The sequence below is a fragment of the Coregonus lavaretus genome (assembly GCF_964263955.1).
Source record: "Coregonus lavaretus genome assembly, chromosome: 12".
NCBI classification, from domain to species: Eukaryota; Metazoa; Chordata; class Actinopteri; order Salmoniformes; family Salmonidae; genus Coregonus; species Coregonus lavaretus.
The window spans coordinates 25,590,947-25,611,937 of record NC_139999.1 but is presented as its reverse complement, the minus strand read 5'-3'; the positions used below and the strand labels follow the sequence as shown (position 1 = coordinate 25,611,937).

The 20,991-nt window shown below is 47.3% G+C and overlaps 1 protein-coding gene across 1 annotated transcript in view; it reads left to right on the top strand.

Moving 5' to 3' along the window:
* The window catches only part of LOC311138494 (plexin-A2-like), a gene marked incomplete at both ends in the record, with an annotated part of 52,710 nt that extends 32,352 nt beyond the window's left edge, over positions 1-20,358 (top strand). The window contains 9 exons of the mRNA XM_084173198.1: positions 11,155-11,255; positions 15,677-15,800; positions 15,950-16,103; positions 16,245-16,341; positions 17,171-17,285; positions 17,481-17,681; positions 18,319-18,415; positions 19,300-19,499; positions 20,203-20,358. Coding sequence (XP_084029324.1) covers positions 11,155-11,255; positions 15,677-15,800; positions 15,950-16,103; positions 16,245-16,341; positions 17,171-17,285; positions 17,481-17,681; positions 18,319-18,415; positions 19,300-19,499; positions 20,203-20,358 — 1,245 coding nt within the window. The remainder of the gene's footprint in view (positions 1-11,154; positions 11,256-15,676; positions 15,801-15,949; positions 16,104-16,244; positions 16,342-17,170; positions 17,286-17,480; positions 17,682-18,318; positions 18,416-19,299; positions 19,500-20,202) is intronic.
* Between the last annotated feature and the right edge of the window lie 633 nt (positions 20,359-20,991).

The window sequence follows — 20,991 nt, the reverse complement described above, 5'->3', positions numbered from 1 at the left end:
AGGGTCATTGTCCGGCTGGAAGGTGAACCTCCATCCCAGTCTCAAATCTCTGGAAGACTGAAACAGGTTTCCCTGAAGAATTTCCCTGTATTTAGCGCCATCCATCATTCCTTCAATTCTGACCAGTTTCCCAGTCCCTGCCGATGAAAAACATCCCCACAGCATGATGCTGCCGCCACCATGCTTCACTGTGGGGATGGAGTTCTCGGGGTGGTGAGAGGTGTTGGGTTTGCGCCAGAAATAGCGTTTTCCTTGATGGCCAAAAAGTTCAATTTTAGTCTCATCTGACCAGAGTACCTTCTTCCATATGTTTGGGGAGTCTCCTACAAGCCTTTTGGTGAACACCAAATGTGTTTGCTTATTTCTTTCTTGAAGCAATGGCTTTTTTCTGGCAACTCTTCCGTAAAGCCCAGCTCTGTGGAGTGTAAGGCCTAAAGTGGTCCTATGGACAGATACTCCAATCTCTGCTGTGGAGCTTTGCAGCTCCTTCAGGGTTATCTTTGGTCTCTTTGTTGCCTCTCTGATTAATGCCCTCCTTGCCTGGTCCGTGAGTTTTGGTGGGCGGCCCTCTCTTGGCAGGTTTGTTGTGGTGCCATATTCTTTCCATTTTAAAATAATGGATTTAATGGTGCTCCGTGGGATGTTCAAAGTTTTGGCTATTTTTTAACCCAACCCTGATCTGTACCTTCCACAACTTTGTCCCTGACCTGTTTGGAGAGCTCCTTGGTCTTCATGGTGCCGCTTGCTTGGTGTTGCCCCTTGCTTAGCGGTGTTGCAGACTCTGGGGCCTTTCAGAACAGGTGTATATATACTGAGATCATGAGACACTTAGATTGCACACAGGTGGACTTTATTTAACAAATTATGTGACTTCTGAAGGTAATTGGTTGCACCAGATCTTATTTAGGGGCTTCATAGCATTCCGTTATTTATTTTTTCAATTCACTTCACCAATTAGGACTATTTTGTGTATATCCATTTCATGAAATCCAAATAAATATCCATTTAAATTACAGGTTGTAATGCTACAAAATAGGAAAAACGCCAAGGGGATGAATACGTTTGAAAGGCACTGTAAGTCTTGGAATCGGAAAAGACACAGAAAGCATGATGGTGTACTACGTGCACATGCTAACAGAAAGAAATGAGGTGGGTAGCTAGCTAAGTGTGTCATTGTAGCAAAGTATTTAAGTTTAGTTAATTTTCGTTCTATTATCTATACAATAAGCTATCATTGATTTTGGCCCAATTGGCTGACATATTACCTATTTCAAGGAGCTTTCCGTTTTGATAGGGTTATTTTCCTAAAAACCTTTAGTCCTACCTATAGAAAAATAAAAAACAACTCTACATCCATGCCCAGCATGGCAAGAGTGGCCCAAAGGGTGTTTAGCATCCTCAGTGGCAATACAAGCGCATTCCGTTTCTGGCCTGCTCTCCGGGCATGAGCCTGAAGCCACAGACTCTGGCCAAACTCATGTTTCTAAAAGTGAATTCAAAGGCACTGAGCCTAATAAGGCATTTTTCGTAAAATGTGTATTTAATTCTAAGTAAGTCACAGCCTATATGCACAATTTATAGACTATAATGGTTTAATACAATGAACTGTTGTTTAAATGCTGAGCGCACTCGCAAATGCTTCACAATTTATTTATTTGTAGGCTATAGGCTATAATTGAAGTAATAGGCTAATAATTCATTTTCGTTCCTTCTTAGGCTACCTGTTTAGAGTGTTTATATGCTGTTTAATACGACATGTAGCCTTGTCAGAACGCTGCTTGTGGATGTGGTGCAGGGAATCAAGCGCAGGAACAGGGGTGTTCGTCAACAGACTTTAGTAAATCCAAACAGGAATGAGTCGCCAACCCAACCGGGTGGCACGAACAATTACGCACAGCAACAACAGTGCGAAAACAAGAAAAAAGCGCACGCAGTGCGAACTCTCAAGATACAACAATATGAGAGAGGAAACTCCTCAATGGCAACAGCTGACAACAATAATCACACATAACACCTGACCCAACACACGATAACTAAATAGGAAACAAAATCAAACACTAACAAGGGACAGGTGTACAACTAGACAAAACCAAACAAACATGAAACATCGAACGGTGGTAGCTAGTACTCCGGGGACGACGACCGCCGAAGCCTGCCCGAACAAGGAGAAGGAGCAGCCTCGGCCGAAACCGTGGCAGTACCCCCCCCTTGACGCGCGGCTCCAGCCGTGCGCCGATCCCGGCCTCGGGGACGACCAGGACGACGCGGAGCAGGGCGCGTAGGATGACCCCGATGGAACTCGGTCAGCAAGGACAGGTCTAGTATGTCCCTCCTCGGCACCCAGCACCGCTCCTCCGGGCCGTACCCCTCCCACTCCACGAGATATTGGAGACCCCCCATCCGGCGTCTCGAATCAAGGATGGACCTCACAGTGTACGCCGGAGCCCCCTCGATGTCCAACGGGGGCGGAGGAATCTCCTCTATCTCATAATCCTGGAGTGGACCAGCTACCACCGGCCTGAGGAGAGACACATGAAACGAGGGGTTAATACTCCTGTAATCAATAGGCAGTTCTAACCTGTAACACACCTCGTTCAACCTCCTCAGGACTTTAAATGGCCCCACAAACCGCCGACCCAGCTTCCGGCAGGGCAGGCGGAGGGGCAGGTTTCTGGTTGAGAGCCAGACTCGATCTCCAGGTGCGTACACAGGCCCCTCACTGCGGTGGAGATCGGCGCTCGTCTTATGCCGACGGATGGCCCGCTGCAGATGAACGTGGGCAGCGTTCCACGTCTCCTCCGAGCGCCGCACCCACTCATCCACCGCAGGGGCCTCGATCTGGCTCTCGTGCCAAGGTGCCAGAACCGGCTGGTACCCTAACACACACTGGAAAGGGGTTAGTTGGGTGGAGGAGTGGCGGAGAGAGTTCTGCGCCATCTCGGCCCACGGAACGTATCTCGCCCACTCCTCCGGCCGGCCCTGGCAATAAGACCTCAGAAACCTCCCCACATCCTGGTTGACACGTTCAACCTGCCCATTACTCTCCGGGTGGTAACCCGAGGTAAGGCTCACCGAAACCCCCAACCGTTCCATAAACGCTCTCCACACTCTGGAGGTGAACTGGGGGCCTCGATCAGACACTATATCCTCGGGTACCCCGTAATGCCGGAAGACATGGGTAAACAGAGCCTCAGCGGTCTGTAGGGCAGTAGGTAGACCCGGCATGGGTAGGAGACGACAGGCCTTCGAGAACCGATCCACAATGACCAGGATGGTAGTATTCCCCTGTGAGAGGGGAAGGTCTGTAACAAAATCCACCGAGAGGTGGGACCAGGGTCGTTGTGGAACGGGCAGGGGTTGTAGCTTACCCCTGGGCAAATGTCTGGGCGCCTTACACTGGGCACACACCGAACAGGAGGAGACATAAATCCTCACATCCCTGGCTAACGTTGGCCACCAGTACTTAGTGCTAAGGCAGTGAACTGTCCGGCCGATACCTGGATGTCCAGAGGAGGGGGACGTATGAGCCCAATAAATGAGGCGATCGCGTACCTCGAGCGGAACGTACGTCCGACCCACAGGACACTGGGGAGGACTTGGGTCGGTGCGTAACGCCCGCTCGATCTCGGCATCGACCTCCCACACCACCGGTGCAACCAGACACGACTTCGGTAGTATGGGAGTGGGCTCAACGGACCTCTCCTCCGTGTCATATCGCCGAGACAGGGCATCTGCCTTCCCGTTCTGGGACCCAGGGATGTAAGTGATTTTAAACACAAACCGGGCTAGAAACATAGTCCAGCGGGCCTGGCGAGGATTCAGTCTCCTAGCTGCCCGGATGTATTCCAGGTTACGGTGGTCAGTTAGAATGAGGAAAGGGTGTTGAGCCCCCACAAGCCAATGCCTCCACACCTTTAGGGCCTGTACCACGGCTAACAGCTCCCTGTCCCCTACGTCATAATTCCGCTCCGCCGGACTGAGCTTCTTAGAATAAAAAGCACAGGGGCGGAGTTTAGGTGGTGTGCCAGACCGTTGTGAGAGAACGGCCCCAATACCAGCCTCGGACGCGTCTACCTCCACCTGGAAAGGCAAAGCGGGATCCGGATGCGCCAACACCGGCGCTGAGGTAAACAGGTCCTTCAGTCTCCCAAAAGCCCTGTCCGCCTCAGCTGACCACTGCAAGCGCACCGGACCCCCCTTCAACAGAGACGTAATGGGAGCTGCCACCTGTCCAAAACCCCGGATAAACCTCCGGTAATAATTCGCAAAGCCCAAGAACTGTTGCACCTCTTTCACAGTGGTTGGGGTTTGCCAATTACGCACAGCTGACACCCGGTCAACCTCCATCTTCACCCCTGACGCAGACAATTGATAACCCAAAAAGGAGACCGACTTCTGAAAGAACAGACATTTCTCTGCCTTGACATATAGGTCATGCTCCAACAGCCTCCTCAACACTCGGCGCACCAGGGCTACATGCTCAGCTCGGGTAGAACTGTACACTAGAATATCGTCTATGTACACGACTACTCCCTGCCCCTGCATGTCCCGGAAAATCTCATCTACAAAGGATTGGAAGACTGAGGGAGCATTCATTAACCCATATGGCATGACGAGATACTCGTAATGACCGGAGGTCGTGCTAAATGCTGTCTTCCATTCATCGCCCTCTCTAATGCGCACCAAGTTATATGCGCTCCTAAGATCCAGTTTTGTGAAGAACTGAGCACCGTGTAATGACTCCGTCATAGTCGCAATCAGAGGAAGTGGATAGCTGTACTTCACTGTAATCTGATTGAGACCGCGGTAATCAATACACGGGCGCAGACCTCCATCTTTTTTCTTCACAAAAAAGAAGCTAGAGGAAGCGGGTGAAGTGGAGGCCCGTATGTATCCCTGTCTCAGAGACTCGGCGATGTAAGTTTCCATTGCCTTCCTCTCCTCTTGGGACAAGGGATACACATGGCTCCGCGGGAGGGCTGCTCCTGACTGGAGATCTATCGCACAATCCCCCTGTCTATGAGGCGGCAGCTGCGCTGCCCTAGTCTTACTGAACACAAGTTTCAAATCCTCATACTCAGGGGGAATCTGCAGTGCTGGCATTAGATTCGGACTCTCCACCGAGGTCGCCCCTATGGAAACACCCAGACACAGCCCCACACACTGAGCAGACCACCCTGTAAGAGCTTTCTCTCGCCACGAAATAGTAGGGTCATGGGTAATTAACCAGGGAAGCCCCAGCACCACCGGATACGCAGGAGAGTCAATCAGATAGAGCTGAATCGTCTCCTCATGACCCCCCTGCGTCACCATCTTAAGAGGCGCTGTGACCTCCCTAATCAACCCAGATCCTAACGGACGGCTATCTAGGGCATGTACAGGGAAAGGCTTATCAACAGGACGGAGGGGAATCCCTAACTTTACACAGAACTGGCGATCTATAAAATTCCCAGCTGCGCCTGAATCTACCAGCGCCTTATGCTGGGAACGAGGTGCAACCTGTGGAAAACAAACAGGCAAGGTTAGGTGAACGACAGAAAGCTCTGGGTAAGTAGGGCGCCTACTCACCTGGGAGGACTCCCCAATGCCTGGCCTGACCTCACCTCCACCAGGGGACCCTCCCCAACACCTAGCCGCGGTGTGTCCTCCACGGCCACAGTTGGTGCAGGGAACGGCCCCCCTCGGGTTCCTACTCCTCCGTTCCCTAGCGCCAGCACCTCCGAGCTCCATAGGGCTCGGCTCGGAGGTGCTGGAAGGTGGAATGGGCAACCCCCACCCGGGACGTCCACGGGTAGCGAGCAGGGTGTCCAGCCGAATGGCCATGTCGACCAGTTGGTCAAACGACAACGTGGTATCCCTGCACGCCAACTCTCTCTGGACGTCCTCCCGGAGGCTGCAGCGGAAGTGGTCTATGAGGGCCCGCTCATTCCACCCTGCATCTGCCGCTAGAGTCCGGAACTCCAATGCAAAAGCCTGTGCGCTCCTCATCCCCTGTCGGAGGTAGAACAGACGCTCCCCCGCCGCCTTCCCCTCCGGTGGATGGTCAAACACGGCATGGAAGCGGCGGGAGAACTCCGCATAGGTAACAGTAGCGGCGTCTATTCTACTCCATTCGGCGTTGGCCCACTCCAACGCCTTGCCGGTGAGACAGGAGATGAGGGCGGAGACGCTCTCGTGTCCCGAGGGAGCCGGGTGTACGGTGGCGAGGTAGAGCTCCACTTGCAGCAAGAACCCTTGACACCCGGCAGCGGAGCCGTCGTACGCCCTCGGGAGGGAGAGCCGAATCCCGCTGGGTTCCGGAAGGGGGACAGGAGGACTGACCGATGGGGATGGTCCGGTAGGTGGGGGCGTGGGTACCCCGCTGGTCTCCCATCGGTGGAGAGTGTTCATCACCTGATCCAGGGCTTGACCGATCTGGTTGATCCTGTCCTCCTGCCCACGAAGACGGTCTTCCATAATGTCCGTTGGCGCGGCTGCTCCTGCTGATTCCATAGTGTGATGTGTGATTCTGTCAGAACGCTGCTTGTGGATGTGGTGCAGGGAATCAAGCGCAGGAACAGGGGTGTTCGTCAACAGACTTTAGTAAATCCAAACAGGAATGAGTCGCCAACCCAACCGGGTGGCACGAACAATTACGCACAGCAACAACAGTGCGAAAACAAGAAAAAAGCGCACGCAGTGCGAACTCTCAAGATACAACAATATGAGAGAGGAAACTCCTCAATGGCAACAGCTGACAACAATAATCACACATAACACCTGACCCAACACACGATAACTAAATAGGAAACAAAATCAAACACTAACAAGGGACAGGTGTACAACTAGACAAAACCAAACAAACATGAAACATCGAACGGTGGTAGCTAGTACTCCGGGGACGACGACCGCCGAAGCCTGCCCGAACAAGGAGAAGGAGCAGCCTCGGCCGAAACCGTGACAAGCCTATTTGAAATAAATGATGAATGCTTCTTACAGTCACTTTTTCATGTTGTTTATTGAAATGTGTTTGGTTCCAATACTTCAAAACCAAAGGTAGGTCCAGGTAGTAACAAAAATAGATGGGTGTTGGTTCAATGGGGATTTTAATGAATGGAGCATATTTGGAGCAGCAGTTTTTTTTCCTCTGAGCGAGGAGTGTTTTTTAGTGGTGTGGTTGGAAAGGAAGTGGAGGAAAAATTCCGCTCAACTCCACTCAACTCCGCTCAACTCCGCTCACATACTCTGTTCCACACCACTCTCTCACTTTAGTATCTTACCTAGTTATTTTCAGATCTCATTTTGCTATTTTTTAGCTATGGCAACTATGTGTGTGTTTTCTATACCTGTTCGCTCCTTTCCCTGTAGGCTTTACAGACGCTCCCCATCCCTTGGCTGCAACTCTTCTAATTTAGTGTACCCATGTGGAATTCCTGGTCTCTGGCAACGTTTGGAACGGTCAAGAACGCCGAGTTCATCTCAGCCTATGCAGCCCTTCAGTCCCTTGACTTTTTGGCCCTGACGGAGACATTGATCACCCCAGAGAACACTGCTACTCCAGCTGCTCTCTCTTCATTTGACTACGTTTTCTTTCATAGTCCGAGAGCATCTGGTCATCGCGTTGGTGGCACAGGGCTACTAATTTCTCCTAAGTGGAGATTTTAAATGTTTCCCCTCTCTTACCTGTCCATCTCCTCATTTGAATTCCATGCTGTCACTGTCACTTGTCCACTCAAGCTTAAAATTGTTGTCATCTATTGCCAACCAGGTGTCCATAGAGTTCCTCAATGAGCTTGATAAGCTCATTTCCTGATGATGACTCACTGCTCTTCGTACTTGGCAACTTCAACCTCCCGACATCTGCCTTAGATTCATTTCTTTCTAACTCTCTCTTTCCCCTCGCCTCTTTTGACCTCACCCTTTCCCAGTCCCCTCCCACTTAAGAGGCAGGTAATACGCTTGACCTCATCTTTAATGGAGGCTGTTTGCCTACTAATCTCACTGCAACCCCCCTCCAGGTCTCTGATCACTACTTTGTTTCCTTTTCTATGTCGCTTTCCTCCAACCCTAGCCACTCAGCCCCTACCCAGATGGTCATGATCTTCGCTCTCCATCTCCCACTACTCTCTCCTCTTCTATCCTATCTTCACTCCCTTCTGCTAAATCCTTCTCCCTCCTGTCTCCTGATTCTGCCTCTTCGACCCTACTCTCCTCCCTTTCTGCATCCTATGACTCGCACTGTCCCCGCAGTGACTCATTACGAGCTTACAGAACAGGGCTGCGGGCAGCTGAGCGAAAATGGAGGAAAACTAAACTTCCGGAGGACCTATCATCCTTTCACTCCCTCTTCTCTACCTTCTCTTTCTCTATATCCACTGCTAAAGCCACTTTCTATCACTCAAAATGTAAAGATTCTACCTATAACCCTATGAAGCTCTTTTCCACCTTTTCCTCCCTTTTTAATCCTCCACCCCTCCCCCTCCCTCTTCTCTCTCTGCGTCAACCACTTTGAAAAGAATGTTGACGACATCCACTGCTCATTCACTCAACCTTTTGAGTCCACTAGACCCACAGAACTACCCTACGCCTTGACCTCTTTCTCTCCCTTCTCTCCAGAGGAAATCCTGTGACTAGTGAGGTCCTGCCGCCCAACAACCTGCCCGCTCGACCCCATCTCATCCTCCCTTCTCCAGACCATCTCAACTCATCCTTGACCACTGACCCTCTGACTTCAAAATGGCCTGACACGCTCCCCTCCTCAAAAAACCAACACTCATCTCAGAATGATCTTCTTGGCCCTAACCAGTCAGGCTTCAAGACGGGTCACTCAACTGAGACTGCTCTTCTCTATGTCACAGAGGCCCTCCGCACTGCCAAAGCTGACTCTCTCTCTTCTGTTCTCATCCTAGATCTATCTGCTGCCTTCGACACCGTGAACCATCAGATCCTCCTCTCCACTCTCTCAGGTCTGGGTGTCTCAGGCTCTGCACACTCTTGGATTGCATCCTACCTGGCAGGCCTCTCCTACCAGGTGACATGAAGAGGATCTGTGTCTGCACCACATACTCTCACTACTGGTGTCCCCCAGGGCTCGGTTCCAGGCCCTCTCCTCTTCTCTCTACACACCAAGTCACTCGGCTCCTTCATATCGTCACATGGTCTCTCCTATCATTGCTATGCGGATGACACTCAACTACTTTTCTCCTTCCCCTCTTCTGACACCCAGGTGTCGACACACATCTCCCTGTCCATCTTCCGAAAACATCTGAAACAAGTATCTTAAATAATCCCACAGCGCCCCCCCCTCACAACACCTCCTCACCTCTGGATAAGAGTGTCTGCTAAGTTACTAAAATGTCAAATGTAAATGTGAATGTGAGTCAACCAAACGTTTAAACTCCTCCAAGGAAACAAGATCCTGGAGTTTCAAGCTGGTCTGGAGAGAATTCCAAGACCACGGAGCTAAAACACTTTTTGCCATGATCCGTTCTGATGCTTCAGTTCAAGGTCAGAATACATGTAGAGAAAAAGTGCATAAAAAGAGAATTACGTTCCATTTCCGGGCGCTTAAATCAGGTCGGAATGGGCCCCACCCCCCAAGAGCATGATTTAAGATGATGAGGATTGCATAATAGCCAAAGCTGACAGTTGCAGAGTGGATTAGAGTATATGACTGTTGAAAGTAAAATACCACACCATAATTATAACCATCTATGGTAGAATTATCTTCCTCTCACTTTCTCTTGCTTGCATCTCTATGTAGTGTGTACTGTAGGTTTGTGCTGTCCTGGAAATAAAATAAACTAATAAAGAGAAAAATATGAAGCTTTCATCAAGTGACTGCCAATTATATTTCAGTGTGATAATTAATTGTAGTTACATTTCAAGGGATTTCTAAGGCTGTGTGGGAAATTGTTGTCCTCAAACAAAATGTTGTCTGCTGTCAATGTCATCTCATTGTATTTCATAGCTTTGCCTGCATGCTCAGGTAAAATTCGATGGACAAATAAACTCACATCATGTGAGCTGAACATTAAATCTGAGCAACACCAGAGGCACACTGTTGGCACGGTAACAGCAAGGCCCATCTGTCTGTCTGCTCATTCCCCTCCTTAGCTAGTTTTGGAGAGGCTAATCTGAGTTGGGCTGGTAGGGAGGATTACTCTTTCTGTGTCAGATTTGGAAGTTGAGCCTGTCCCCCTATCCCTTCTAAAAATCATTTAGCTTTTTCTTAAAAAAAGAAAAAGTGCTTTTGCGGAGAGCGGCAGATAATCTGTTTAGCCAACACAGACCTGAGAGAGAAGCCATTTACACTATCAAGAGCAACGGAGACGCTCTCATCCATAATCCACTCTTCATTTGTGATTATTTACCTCAGGAAATTACTTGCATGGTCCGTCAAGGGGGAGAATAATAACAAAGTATAAAATAGCAAAGCTTCAACCTGTTTGTATATGCATGGGCTGGCGCTGCCCACTCAACAGCAGCGTCTGTCACAGCGACTAATGGGAGCGTATGCTTTGCCAGGCATCCACACAGATAAGTGGCGGTGTGTGTATGTGTATCTGTGTGTGTAGGCTGATCCAAGCTGTGAGCACACCCATGGATATCAGGCTTATCTTTTCTGTGGCTTTACTTGTTTCTCAGCCTGTTTGCCAGAGCTACTTCCTCTGTTGAACCTAGGTTGAAGATGACAAAGGTTAAGACAACAGGATTCTAATATCCAATAACTCTTTGCAAAATTTAGACCAGCGTTGCTAGTTAGCAACGGTGCTAGTACTTATCAACGATGCTGGTCCAATTAATTTGTTTATTTCCGAACGCTGCCGCGTGTAATTATTACATTGTCTTAACCTTGTCATCTTCAACCTAGTGCTGAACCCCCCACAATCAATCAACGGAATGAATCCGATTTCACATACTACCAGGCTTTTCCCCATTTCCTTAGATCATGTTTACTAAGTCAACAGGGAATACATTATTTCATTGGATACATGACATACTGTATTATATAATGTATCACACACAATTAACCAGTTAAACAAGTCATGAAGCAATTATATAGAGCAATATGTTTTACACTAATTGTAAATGATGTGCTGTTCATGTGTATGTGAATGTTGTAGGCTCCATGGCCTATGTTATGCGTCTAAACCTTCCTCTGTTGTGTTGTAGGTGACCCAGATCCCAGTGGAGGCATGTGAGCAGTATGGGACCTGTGGAGAGTGTCTGAGCTCTGGGGATCCTCACTGCGGCTGGTGTGTCCTGCTCAACATGTAGGTCCACTACTACACTATTCTCAAAAGGCACAATGGTCATGTTTTAAAACACCAATCACATAATTTACCAAGAAAAAAGGAGTAAGAGGTCATACAAGCCCTCAAATACAAAATGATGCTACTGAGCACACAGATACAGACAGCCTGTCTGTCACTGCTGATATGGAGGGACAGAATGACTGAGATAATGGGGACAGAGTACAGAGGGATTACAGACAGAGAGTAGTGCAGAGGGTAACCAAATGGACTGCTACAGTCTCTAGAACATTTAGAACTGTGAAAGAGGCTCATCTTCGACATCTTAATTATCGGACCGCCAGGTTATCTTACGTAATAGAACAGGACAGAGCAGAAGAGATCCAGAAGATTAAAACCCAGGCAATGTTTCTGAAAATGCACTGAAACAGACCTCAGAAAGGATTTATGCATTATTATATGTCATTTGCATTTCAGCAATCTCTACGATCATCATTATCTAAATTGCAGCTCTTGGAGAGCCCTCTCTATGTTATCACCCCACTTGACTAGCAAAACACGGAACATATTTATCCTAATTACTTTATTCCTCTTCTGTTTTCATAAGTGCATTTTCTGCTCCAATTCCCACGATTATACTTTACATTATTAGTAATTTAGCAGACGCACTTATCCAGAGCGACTTACAGTTAGTGAATACATATTTTTTTATACTGGCCCCCCGTGGGAATCGAACCCACAACCCTGGCGTTGCAAACGCCATGCTCTATCAACTGAGCTACATCCCTGCCGGCCATTCCCTCCCCTACCCTGGATGACGCTGGGCCAATTGTGCGCCACCCATGAGTCTCCCGGTCTCGGCCGGCTGCGACAGAGCCTGGATTCAAACCAGGATCTCTAGTGGCACAGTTAGCACTGCGATGCAGTGCCTTAGACCACTGCGCCACTCAGGAGACTACTTGTATGCATGCCACTTCCATGAGCTACTATTCACTATCTAGCTACTGTTCACTGAATAGTATCCTAAGTGGAAATACTCACCTTGTCTCTCTACAGTAAAACAATTAGAAAATGCAACATACAGTCACTGTATATGCTCACCCAAAGCATGTGAAGGTAAAGCACCACGTGCCATATAGGGGAGTGTGTGTGTATATATGGTATGTTAATCTCTAAGAGGCTAGGACAGGAGAACAAACAGCTCTATCAGGCATAACATGGAGGGGGAGATGAAATAAAAGGGAATGAAAGGGCGCCTGGGATGAAATGGGTGTCCAGGGGCACTTCAATTGATGAGAAGCTAAGAGGTTAGTGTCTATTCTCCCTATGGATACCGGCTGTATCAAGGAGCCGGCAGGAACAACAACCATCATTGGGTTTCCATTCTGCCTTCATTGTCTTGTATTTACTGTTGAGGTCTCTGTGCGCTTTGAAGGCTCTCGTGAGATGTCACCCTCGACCACATCTGAGAGTCCATTAAGCACCGTCTCATCCCACAGTGGGCATTACACATGTAAAACAGAGACAAGCTCTATTGTTAGCTCCTCATCAAGAGGAAGTGTGATCGCTGAGAGATTCAACCTTGAGAGCCTCTCATTCTCTTAAAGGCCCAGTGCATTCAAAACGTGATTTTCCCATGTTGACTCCAATGCTTCCCACAGTTGTGTCAAGTTGGCTGGGTGTCCTTTGGGTGGTGGACCATTCTTGATACACACAGGAAACTGTTGAGCGTGAAAAACCCAGCAGCGTTGCAGATCTTGACATAAACCGGTGCGCCTGGCACCTACTACCATGCCCCGTTCAAAGGCACTTAACTATTTTGTCTTGCCCATTCACCCTCAGAATGGCACACACACAATCCATATCTCAATTGGTTCAAGACTTAAAAATCCTTATTTTACCTGTCTCCTCCCCTTCATCTACACTGATTGAAGTGGATTTAACAACTGACATCAATAAGGGATCATAGCTTTCACCTGGATTCACCTGATCAGTCTATGTCATGGAAAGAGCAGGTTTTCTTAATGTTTTGTATACTCAGTGTATATTTCCACACTATGAGATTAGAATAATACTGTGAAATTGTGAAAATGTGAAAATGATTATAATGTTATTTTAGTGTTAGAGCTGTTTGAAAGGACCGTGTGAAATCTCAGCCTCTTTTAGTGGGATGGAGTTTTGGCCTGCCTGTAAATTAGTAAATAGAACAATAAGAAAAATAGTTCTAAACCTCTCTGCCAATAAGAGCTAGTTTTCAGATTCCCCCTCCCCACTCAGATCACTCCCAGACAGTCCTAGCAAAATTCTTGCTTGATAAATTGCTCTTTGCTAAGAAGCTATTTTTGTTTCTTTTGGACTGTTTTAATTGAAAACAATCACAGTAAGGTACTTAATTGTTACCCAGAAATTATTTTATAATGAGATAAAAACGGCTGCATTGGACGTTTAAGTGCAATGTTTACGTATGTTTGTGTGCGTTCTGAATGTCTAAATCTGCACGTCCCAAGCTACCACAATATCTCATTTGAAGAGACAGGTCTTCACGGTGGTGGCACAGGGCTACTCATTTCTCCTAAGTGGAGATTTTCTATTTTCTCTCACTGGTTCATCTCCTCATTTGAATTCCATGCTGTCACTGTCACTTGTCCACTAAAGCTTAACATTGTTGTCATATATCGCCCACCAGGTGCCCTTGGAGAGTTCCTCAATGAGGTTGACATCTTGATAAGCTAATGTTTACGACGTTGGCTCACCACTCATCGTACTGGGCGACTTCAACCTCCCAGATGCCTGACTTTGATGAATTTCTTTCCACCTCTTTCTTTCCCACTCCTTTCCTCTTTTGAGCTCAACCTTTCTCAGTCCCCTCCCACTCACAAGGCAAGCAATGTGCTTGACCTCATCTTTACTAAATTCTGTTCACCTACCAATCTTACTGCAACCCCCCTCCATATCTCAGTTGTCAAAATTGTCAAAGACTCCAGCCACCCTAGTCATAGACTGTTCTCCCTGCTACCGCACGGCAAGCGGTACCGGAGTGCCAAGTCTAGGTCCAAAAGACTTCTCAACAGCTTTTACCCCCAAGCCATAAGACTCCTGAACAGCTAATCATGGCTACCCGGACTATTTGCACTGCCCCACCACCCCATCCTTTTTACGCTGCTGCTACTATGTTAATTATTTATGCATAGTCACTTTAACTCTACCCACATGTACATATTACTTCAATTATCTCAACTATGCCCCCGCACATTGACTCTGCACCGGTACCCCCCTGTATATATAGCCTCCCTACTGTTATTTTATTTTACTTCTGCTCTTTTTTTCTCAACACTTTTTTGTTGTTGTTTTATTTTTACTTTTTTTGTTAAAATAAATGCACTGTTGGTTAAGGGCTGTAAGTAAGCATTTCACTGTAATGTTTGCACCTGTTGTATTCGGCGCATGTGACCAATAAAATTTTATTTGATTTTATTTTATTTGATCACTACTTAGTTTCCTTTTCTCTCCCTCTCTCCTCCCAACCCTATACACTCAGCCCCTACCCAGATGGTCATGTACATCACAATCTTCAATGCACCTTGGCATAGATTCTACAAGTCTCTGGAACTCTATTGGAGGAATGCGTTTTGTTGATGGTGGTGGAAAACACTGTCTCAGGCACTGCTCCAGAATCTCCCATAAGTGTTCATTTGGGTTGAGATCTGGTGACTGAGACGGCCATGGCATATGGTTTATATAGTTTTCATGCACATCAAATAATTCAGTGACCACTCATGCCCTGTGGATGGGGGCATTGTCGTCAGCATTTTTATATATGACCCTAAGCATGATGGAATGTTAATTGCTTAATTAACGCAGGAACCACACCTGTGTGGATGCACCTGTATTCAATGTACTTTGTATCCTTCATTTACTCAAGTGATTCCATTATTTCGACAGTTATCTGTACTTTATTGAGGGAAAATGTACTTACTACAACTGTGATATGTGCTTATCTCACCTAGCTAATTAGATTAATGCACTAATTGTAAGTCTCTCTGGATTAGAGTGTCTGCAAAATGACTAAAATGTCAGTGTAAAATGTTAAATAACCCAAACACAAAACACTCACTGCTTAAAATCAATTTATCCCATCGTACAACTGGATTTACTTCAGCAGAGCAATCCAACCAAACTGATAGGGGCTCACTTTCCTTAAAGGAAAATACCACTCAAAAACTATCTTGGTATTTGTTTCATTAGTCCACTGTTGATACAGTCCCAAAATGTTTTGTATGTCAGCAATCAAGTTTTCAAGATATAGAACTTTCAAAATACAGAAAGTGTCACAGTATGATGTGTTTTGCATGATGTTGTTTAGATGTTCCTTAAAGGAAAATGTTTATCTCACATGTACAGTAAACAGTAAGAACGAATAATGTCCTGGTTCCCATCCACAGATGTGCCAGAAGAGACCGGTGTCAGAGAGCAGAGGAGCCCTTCCGGTTCGCAACTGATATCGAACTTTGTGTGAAAGTTATCGCTCACCCAGACAGCATTGCCGTGTCAGCACACAGTGTGCCTGTGAGTCAACTATTAACAGTACAATCTTTACTTCTGATCAAACTGATTCTTACATGTTCTGAGTCTTGATGGTGGGAAGAAGTCCTCAGTGTTTCATGATAGACCAGACTGTTCCAACCCAGCTATCTCTCTCTGCTCCTCTCCTATAGCTCCTGCTGGAAGTCAGCAATGTGCCTGACCTCTCGACTGGGATCACCTGTTTATTTGGAGAGCAGGCCGAGGTGGAGGGCCATGTCAACGGCAACAGAGTCACGTGCCTGTCCCCGTCTGGCAAAGAGGTCCCACACATACCTGAAGGACAAGGTGACAAAATATATAGCTCCAACATAGGACGTATTGCTCTGTGTTCCTCAGTGATACAGATGTGACTCTTTTACAGAGGACCAGCAGTCTGAATAAAGCCAACTACCCCCCCCCCCCCCCCCCCCCCATTTTCTCCATCAGACTGGTTGGGTGTGGCGCTGCGTCTGAACTCTAAGGAGACAGGTCAAATGCTGGGCAGTACAGAGGTCAAGTTCTATAACTGCAGCATGCATCACACGTGAGTTCATCTACCGGCCCACACATTATCTGATCCATTCAAAAGATAGTATTGCACAACCTCATTTAGGACATTAATGCATGCAACCCCACTTAAGATCAGGCAGACAGGTAACCCATAAGTTCAAATGACCCATCCATTTTGATATAGGTGAACCTAAGGCAGTTAGCCACGCATTGTTAGCGTGTTTCTAGACTGGTGTTTCTAGACTGGTTCCCTGAGGAACAATGTACATACTGAGTAGTACGAGTACATACATCTAAACATAGCTCCCTGACCGCTACCTTCAGGTCCACTTTAACAGAAATACAGTCCAAAGCCCCATCACATCTGTTTGATCAAAATGAGGTGTCCATTAGCAGCTAGCGACTGTCTCTGGTCTACAGTGTGATTCATATTTCAGTCTAAACAGCCTCCCCCTCCCCCCTCTGCCTCACACAGCACAGCAGCATCACATCAGCATCACATCCGCCTCCATAATTAATTATCCTGTGTCTGAAAGGGCCTGGCAGGCCAGTTCTATGCATACAGAGCTGTTACAGAACATACTGACTTACTGTGTGTTGGTGCTTAATACTGCTCTCTCTGCAACACTGTTGTATTAACAGTATGTGTTAGTGGTACAATGTTGAGGAAACAGCCTAACTCTGTGAACTCCATGAACTGTATAATATACAGTGTACTGTATATTGGATGGATCGTTAGGAACTTCTGTTCCCTAAGAGCATGTGTTTAGCCACAGAGTATCTAGAAGCATTGGGATGTCTGTTGGCTGGTTGGTCATATGATGTGTGTAACATGTCCATTTGTCCCTCTCCTTGCACTGCAGGTGTCTGTCCTGTGTGAACAGTACCTTCCGCTGCCACTGGTGTAAATATCGCAACCTGTGTACCCACAACCCCTCCAGTTGCTCCTTTCAGGAGGGCCGGGTCAACGCCTCAGAGGTAGCTACATGGCTACTGATAAACATACACCAGATTAACAGTATTTTCCGGTATAATGCACATTAACCCATGTTTCATTAACCCATATTTACATAACATGTTAGTCTTTAGGCAATCTATCTTTATAATTTAATAGACCTCGATAGACCCCTGCTGAGGTCGTCTGACCTTTGACTCTTGCAATATGTTCTCTAGGACTGCCCTCAGCTGCTGCACTCTGGGGAGATCCTGATCCCAGCAGGGGAGGTGAGACCCATCACCCTGAGGGCCCGGAACCTTCCACAGCCCCAGTCTGGCCAGCGGGGGTACGAGTGTGTGCTCCACGTCCAGGGAACCAACCACCGTGTCACTGCCCTGCGCTTCAACAGCTCCAGCGTGCAGTGCCAGAACAGCTCGGTGCGTACTGTGACTGCGTGACCCTCTCTAACACTCCCCCTGGGACCAGCCTCAGCCTGGCTGTGTATTATCCAGGTCGATTATCTGTAGTCTAGTGAATTACGTCTGAGCTAGTCTCTGAGAGCAATCTGCATCTGATCTCATCCCACTGAGATGAGTTCAGTCATGCCGTGTCTTGATCAAATAAGAAGTAGGTTGTCTGCAGTGGAATAAATAAAACATTTAATGTCTGTCTGAAACCGAACATGTCAGTGTCATTCAAACATACATCTAGGTCCGTGTAATAGGGACATAATAGGTTAACATCTCAGATAGTTGACAGTGAGGATGAGTGGCAGACAGTGCTGCATAGACTACATGACAAACAATCAATTTTTTATGCATCTATTCCTCACTCTCTTATCTCATGTCCAGTGAAAGCCCATTTTCCTCAGCTCTAGATGAACAGCCTCTCCAGTCCCCGCAGAGTCCTGTCCCAATACGGCCATGCACAGCAGAGAGGAGCAGACAGCAATGATAGAAATGACAGGTGGTTAAAAGCCTCATCTCTCTCTCTCTCCCTCTCACATCCCTCTCTCTCTCCCTCTCCCACCCCTCTTTCTCTCTCGCTCTCTCCCTACCTCTCTCTCTCCGGCAGTACATCTATGAGGGTGTGAAGATCAGTGACCTGGCAGTGGACCTCTCCATCATTTGGAATGGCAATTTCATAATCGACAATCCAGATAAGATTAAAGGTGCCTCTGCCATCCATCACTGTCTGCCATTGCTGAGGAGTGGAAAGCTCTCACTCTGTGGGATGGATGGGGTTTAGCCCACGCCAAGGCTTTCACTCGGCCTTGGGAGAACGTTAATATGGCACTCTCTACTGTGTTATTAGTCCTAGCCAATCATCTGGGCTGTGAGGGTGAACTTTTGTGTTTACCATTTTGGTTTCTCACTGACTGTTAGAGCTCTCCATTATCCTGCTTGAGTGTGTATTTGGTTGTAGAATAGTGCCATTCAATATCTAAATACTGTCAAATATACACTGAGTGTACGAAACACTAGGAACATCTGCTCTTTCCATGACATAGACTGACCAGGTGAATCCAGGTGAAAGCTATGATCCCATGTTGATGTCATTTGTTAAATCCACATCAATCAGTGTAGATGAAGGGGAGGAGACAGGTTAAATAAGATTTGTTTAGCCTTGAGACAATTGAGACATGGATTGTGTATGTGTGCCATTCAGAGGGTGAATGGGCAAGAGAAAATATTTAAATGCCTTTGAACAGGGTATGGTAGTAGGTGCCAGGTGCACTGGTTTGAGTGTGTCAAGAACTGCAACGCTGCTGGGTTTTTCACGTTCAACAGTTTCCTGTGTATATCAAGGATGGTCCACCACCCAAAGGACATCCATCCAACTTGACACAACTGTGGAAACCATTGGAGTCAACATGGGCCAGCGTCCCTGTGGAATGCTTTAGACACCTTGTAGAGTCCATGCCCCGACGAATTGAGGCCGTTTTGAGGGCAAAAGGAGGTGCAACTCAATATTAGGAAGGTGTTCCTGATGTTCTGTACACTCAGTGTACAAGCATTGAATGTAATTCAACTGCAGTCCTCCCGTATTCCACAGTGCACCTGTATAAGTGTGGTGCCCAGCGGGACAGCTGTGGCATGTGTCTGCGGGCTGAAAGGAAGTTCCAGTGTGGCTGGTGCAGTGGAGAAGGCCGTTGCACCATGAGGCAGCACTGCCCACCCATCAGCCCCTACGCCAGCCGCTGGCTCGACCTGTCCACCAGGAACGTTAAGTGTACCAACCCACGCATAACTGAGGTTAGTCAGTCAGACCCTTATCTGTTACAACTAACCCCTACTTTAAGCGTCACCATTATCCATCATTTGGCCTTAGTGACAAGAGGCCTTCTCAGAAATAACCAGTAAAAACCATTGAGATCAGTCCTTAGACATGAGCAAGACCGGTGGTAACTTGTGGAATAGACACTGGCTGGAATGCGGTTTTAACCAATCAGCATCGAGGACTAGACCCACCCGTCGTATAAATAAGACTATATCAGACATACAGCTTGTGCCAAATTAATGCAACCTTAAGCTATGCCCTTTGCATCCAATTTTGTGCATGGCAATGAGTGTTTTTGGCCCCAACACACTGTTAATTTTTTTGAATGAGAGACACACAGTAGGTCAGACAGCCACAGACAATTACTGCTCCAACTTCAAAGAGCCATGAGCCTTTTGAAGTCCCTGTCACATGATTATGTTTCAGTGGCAGTCTGGGAGTGAATTGATAAAGAACTGGGCTGCTACTGCCTGCTGCTGGGAACTGGAAGAGCACTGCTCAACAGGCCTGAAGGCTCTTTGTGTGGTCAAGCCATTTTAGATAGAGCTTCTGCATAGTTGTCTTTGGGCATAGTGATGCAATGCATTAATCTGTTGTCATGTATTGAAAATATTACAATACTTGTGTGCTGCCACCATAAATCTGTCCCTTCTCCATGTCCACCTCTCCTTCCTGTAGGTGAGCCCAGTGGCAGGGCCTCCAGAGGGGGGAACACTGGTCACCATCCAGGGCCTGAACCTGGGCCTGTCCTTCTCTGAGCTGGTGGGCAACGTGGAGGTGGCAGGGGTACAGTGTACCCCACAGGAAGAGGGCTACATCACTGCAGAACAGTAAGAACCAAAATGCACAGAAGCACCCAGACCCCCACCCTAACCTTAACTCCAAAACCCCCACCCTAAACCTAACCCTAGCTCCTAACCCTAACCCTAAAACTAACCCTAGCTTCTAACCCTAAACCTAATTCTTACCCTACCACTAATTCTAACCTTAACCCTAACACCCCTAGAAATTGCATTAGACCTTGTGGGGACTAACAAAATGTCCCCAGTTGGTCAAATATTTGTTTGTTTACTATTCTTGTGGAGACTTCTGGTCCCCACAAGTATAGTTAAACACCTCCACACACACACACACACACACACACACACACACACACACACACACACACACACACACACACACACACACACACACACACACACACACACACACACACTATAACTAATGATGAACATAAAGATAAACAAGTTGCAGCAGGCTTTCTTTAGTGTGCTGAGGAGTAGAGAGCAGAGTTGTTTTGTGTGCCGTCGTGAGGCTGACGGCACTGCTGTAATTGAAATGCGCTGCATGTCACTGACTGCAGAGACAATCTGTTAGCCATGTGTTTCTCTCACAGCCATATAATTCGATTGAGCCATGGATGAAGGGACCTTATTTATATCCTTGTATAAAAAAGGAACATGCCAG